Source organism: Oncorhynchus nerka, linkage group LG12, assembly GCF_034236695.1.
Source record: "Oncorhynchus nerka isolate Pitt River linkage group LG12, Oner_Uvic_2.0, whole genome shotgun sequence".
Classification (NCBI taxonomy): Eukaryota; Metazoa; Chordata; class Actinopteri; order Salmoniformes; family Salmonidae; genus Oncorhynchus; species Oncorhynchus nerka.
Genome location: NC_088407.1, coordinates 77,929,768 through 77,934,937, shown reverse-complemented (window position 1 = coordinate 77,934,937; position 5,170 = coordinate 77,929,768). Strand labels below are relative to the sequence as shown.

At 42.1% G+C, this 5,170-nt stretch overlaps 1 protein-coding gene across 1 annotated transcript; it reads left to right on the top strand.

Annotated features, from left to right (window-relative positions):
• The first annotated feature begins 220 nt into the window (after positions 1 to 220).
• LOC115119830 (mRNA decay activator protein ZFP36L1-like) lies at positions 221 to 4,900 on the top strand. Its single transcript, XM_029648720.2, has 2 exons — positions 221 to 420; positions 1,960 to 4,900. Exons 1-2 carry the CDS (start codon positions 367 to 369, stop codon positions 3,103 to 3,105), a joined length of 1,200 nt encoding a protein of 399 aa, XP_029504580.1. The 5' UTR covers positions 221 to 366; the 3' UTR covers positions 3,106 to 4,900.
• The last annotated feature ends 270 nt before the right edge of the window (positions 4,901 to 5,170 follow it).

The window sequence follows — 5,170 nt, the reverse complement described above, 5'->3', positions numbered from 1 at the left end:
TATGCTCTATTAAGCTTGTTCTTTGTGTTTCTTTAGGGTAGATCCTATTTACGGTTGGGTGCCTCAGCCATGCAAAATCAATGCAACATTGTTAATGTGCCCTGCGAGACAGTTTGCAAAGTTCTGGTGTAAGTTTCGTGTCCCCTCCAAAAAAGCGTCGATCTAAGAAACGCCCCGTCACGACAAGCTCCTCCTGCACGCGATTATAAAGCAAACGTACTGGGCTGGTGCACTGCAGAGGGGGTGATCTATTAGTTAGGGCAAAATAAGGTTACAAATCAGAACTCACCGTAGTCTGTAACTTCAATAAAATAAATATATATATTACTTTTACTACTTTTAGATTGTATTTTCTACGCAGCCAAGATGACCACCGCAGTGGTTTCGCCTTTCTACGACTTCAGCGAAGTAATGAACAAGGTACAGAAGTTATCTACTCGCTTTGTTTCTAGGCTAGCCAACGTTATTAGAGGCACGTCAGTAGTGGTATTTGACATTTCACGAGGCTAGTTTGCGGTTGTTTCATTTGACATGTGTACGCTTTTGTTGTGATTCATATTATAAAAGTGATGCAGTAACATTGGTTTGATATGATCATAACTAGAACTTTATCCTGCAAACTGCCTAGTTATGGAAACTTGCCCGATAGTGAGTTCCATGACATGCATGCTGTCTCGTGTTGTGATTTTTATTTGGTTGACTATTGTTCGTTTCCTTGTTTGATTACTAATGTCCATTAATTAAGAGTGAGTCAGACTCTTATTGGATAAATTGCTAGTCTGCTGCTACTTTTGCACTACAGTAGTCAAGTGTTAACCACGAGGGTTTGCAATTCATTATTTAATTCAATGGCAACAGTTGAATGATTGAAACGTATTTAATTGTGCAGTTGGATACATTGGATAAGTTAAATGCTAGAATCGTTAGCTAACTAGTTACATGAATCACATGTCTTATTTGCCATGATGTTGCATTCGTTCAGTAAGGCTCGTTCCTGAAACTAACGTTAGCTAGTTAACATTTTGAAACCGCTAACTAATGATTCTGATTCACTTCAGATGTGCAGTAATTTGATCAATTTTATTGAAACGTACTAGTTGCCACTTATATTCGATTTTTCTTAGCCCTTCAATATATCTAGATATATTGTATGAATTAAATGCATTGATTGTTGTAGACAGCTACTGTATTTAATTGAAATATTATGATTTGTTTTTAGGAACTTCTGAACTTTCAGTTTGAAGTTAAATATATTTAGTTGGTCTTTGCGCATAAAAGGTCTACATAAAGTTAACGTTATACTAATTAACCTTGTGTAAGAGGCAACACACGCTTTTTAATCTTTCATCAATTACCCAGCCATCAACATCTATATTATTGATTGAACATTTTATGAGAACGTCGTTACTAGCCTACTAACGTTACGCCTTCCCGTTGAGTGCCCTCAAACTACATTTTAATTTCGCATATTCATTTCAGCAGCTTTGTAACCAGACCAGACTCGCAGCGCTCACACGCACATTCCTTTGTAGGGCAACTTGCCAAACCAGCTGTTCTGTTCGAGGGTAACACTTTACGCCACTTCGATACCGAAGTTACTTTTTCGTATCCGTTTAGGATAATTAACGTAGCAGGTTAGGAGACGGGGGTTATGGTTAGCAAAACTGCCCTCTTAACCGGTTACGAAAATCTCTTTGTATCGAAGTGGTGTGAAACGTCTGTCAGTTCTGTTCTATTGGCCTGCATCACCAGAGGTTTTAAAGCAAAACGAACGTCAACAGTAGTCATTCAGGGATTTCTTGTAGATGTTTTCCCTCCCTTTATGAAATCAAATTCATTTCAGTGTCCACTATCATATTTTGTCGGATAAAATTGCTTTATTGACTAACGTGAATTGTTAAACTACTTATTATTTTGTATTAAATGTAGACTTAATATTTCAAATGTGTAATTTTCCAGAACGACAAGATGCTGAATTACAACAACAACTTACTGAGCGCCCCCCATCATCCGATATCCACCAACATCCCCATGTCTATCACCAACCCCACCGGAGCCCTGCTGGACAGGAAGGCTGTGGGGACCCCCTCGCTGGGCTGCGGGCTGTCAGTCTACAAGAGACTCCACTCTGTCACCCTCCCCAACCATGACCCTAGCTCCAAGTTCAACCAGAACCAGTTCCTTAACAGCCTGAAGACCATAGACCACTTCTGCTCCATCACCTCGGGTTTTATTGGAAGTGGTAGCAGCAGCAAGGAGAATCGCATGAGGGACCGTTCTTTCTCCGAGACGGGTGAGCGGCTCCTACACCAGTGCCTGGGGCCTGCTAGTCCTACCAGCCTAGGAGCCCAGAGCCAGCAGCAGAGCCAGGTCAACTCCAGTCGCTACAAGACAGAGCTGTGCCGGCCGTTTGAGGAGAACGGAGCCTGTAAGTACGGCGACAAGTGTCAGTTCGCCCATGGCTTCCACGAGCTGCGTTCTCTCAGCCGCCACCCTAAATACAAAACCGAGCTGTGTCGTACCTTCCACACCATCGGATTCTGCCCCTACGGTCCTCGCTGTCACTTTATCCACAATGCAGAGGAACGCCGTGGACCCCCTCCCTCTCCCTCATCCTGCTCCTCCTACTCTCCTCTCTCCTCCAATAAGTTGGAGCGTCCTCGTCTGCAGCACAGCTACAGCTTCGCAGGGTTCCCCAGCTCTGGGGGCCTGAGAGGAGGGGACAGCCCAATCTCCGTCACCCCTCCACCTATGTTCTCCCCAGACGAGATGCCTGAGTGGCCGAGCTCCAACCTCTTCACGTACTCCAGTCAGGAGCTGGCCAATCTGTTCGGCCCCAGCCTTGGATCCGGAGGCCCCGTGGGGACTGATCCCAAAGCCCCTGCACCCCTGTCCCAGAACAACACCCCCTACTTCTTCAGGCCCATGTCGGAGTCCCCCACCCAGATGTTTGCATCTCCGTCCAGCCCACCCCAGGACTCTCTGTCGGACCAGGAGGGGTACCAGAGCAGCTCGGGGGGCAGTCTCAGTGGGTCAGAATCCCCCAGCCTGGATGCCAACAGACGCCTCCCAATCTTCAGCCGCCTCTCCATCTCTGACGACTAGACGGCAGCTATTTAATGATCTTATCCACGCTGACCTTGAAAAAAGGACAGAAAGATATAATGAATGGGAAATGGCACTCCCCTGTCCCCACGACAACCATCCCCTGACCCCTCTCCTCCACAAATCAATATACATTTAGTTCCTAGTTAGAATAAGGATACAGTGACTTGTTTTCAAATCACCCCAGAAATGTCTCCCTTGCTGTTACCCGCATCCTAACTCCCCTCCCTCCACAGACCCTACCATGTCTTCAGTCAAAACGTGAGAGGAAATGAATGAACAATGAGAATGTTAGACTTTTGTTGTTTTGCCAGGTGCCACCTGTGATTTTGTTCTTGAACGTGTAGCAGTGCAAGTGTATAATTGCACCACAAACCACCCCATCCTGTTGTTGGTCACTGACAGTTGTGTTTCTGGAAAGGAAGGATGAGGGATGTCTTTTATTGTCTAACTGGTTATTAAACCTTTAAGACTGTGTGTTATTATTTTTGTCCCTCCCTCTCCACCCCACCGCCCTCTGCTGTTCTGCAGGCAGAGGGGAATTCCAGCATTCCCATGGTGCAGTTCTTCTATACTTCCTGCAACGTGAGATGGGATCTCTAAGCTATCCTAGTTTTCCTCTTCCCTTAGAATCAGAATCTGGCTTTGAGGAGTAGTCTGATGTTATGACATCTCTCTGCTTCTTTCTCTAGGTTTTGATAATTTTTATTGTTATGATTATTTGTTTGAGAACTTTCCAAACAGTTTTTGCTTATCACTGCATATTTAACTTATCGGAACATATTTATTGGTGATCATATGCATTTTTTTGTTAATTTTGTTTTTGTATTTATCTGGATAATGAACAATAGAATATATTTTCTTTATGTTAAATTATGATCTTCGGTATTAATCTAAAGATTGTGAAGACATTTTTGTCAATTTCTTTTTTCACAGTTTAATATATTGTATTACAATGACTTTTGTTTGCAACTACACGTTGTCAAAATGAAACTTAATTTAAAACAAAAAAATACAGAAAAAAAAGTTGCTTTATTTATTTGTATACTTTTTGTTTGTTCTCCGTTCTCCCTGTTATTGGACTGCAATTCTAGCAAACATGATTGTCACCTTCTCATTCCGGAGCTGTCCTGTCCTCTCGTTTCTATGTTTTCTCTGACGGTAACAGTACTTTAATGTTATTACCTTTTGCAGTTGTATTCTTTGAGATTAGGCCAACGTGGTACCATATGTTGACCAAACAGGATTATTTCATAAATATGACTTGTGTATCTAAAACTAAGAGGTGTAACACGTGATGAGTATCACCATGTTCACTTGGACATCCCGATTCAGTGTGTGAAGTTCTGGGTTTAAAGTTGTGACGGTCTCGGTTAATGTAATACAAGTAACCAGGGATTTAGAGGAAAAAGACTCCCTTTTATTACAAGCAAAAGCTGTGACCAAATGGGTTGAGGAGAGGTTGTCTTGTTTTTTTGTACTTGCGTGGCCCCAGCTGTTAAAGTGCCTACTTTTTGACTACATTCCAGGTAGCTAACTAAGGCCTTCTCTATTAAACGATGGAAGATGATGGTGAAATTGTTTTTAAATTCGTTGTTCCATGTTTCCTTGAAGTTTTGAATGAGGTTAAACAGGATTACTGAAAGTAAAAGAAAGTTCGCTGAAAGTCAAACTGTTGAATGTATTTTTCCAGCCATGGTTTTTCACTAGTCATTTCTCTGAGTTGATATAAAACTGATTTCTTTTTGTAACTATTGATTGCAGTTAACCAATAAACCCTGTATTTTTGAAACAATGTTTCTTATTTTTTTGTATTCATCCACCCGCTAGTGAACTGAGACGTGACTGGAGGGTTTCTTGAGGCGTGTTTGTCTTCTCGGTCAGGCCTAGTCAAGCATTACATATTTACAAAGTTAGACTTTGATACAATGTCAGACTATTTGTTGAAGGGAAAACTGCAACTTAACAAAGAAATTCCTGTTGCAACATGTTCCATAATCTAGACAATCATCTTTTGGTGAGGATGCTGACACTGATTTACCTTAACAAGCACAGACGGCCTATT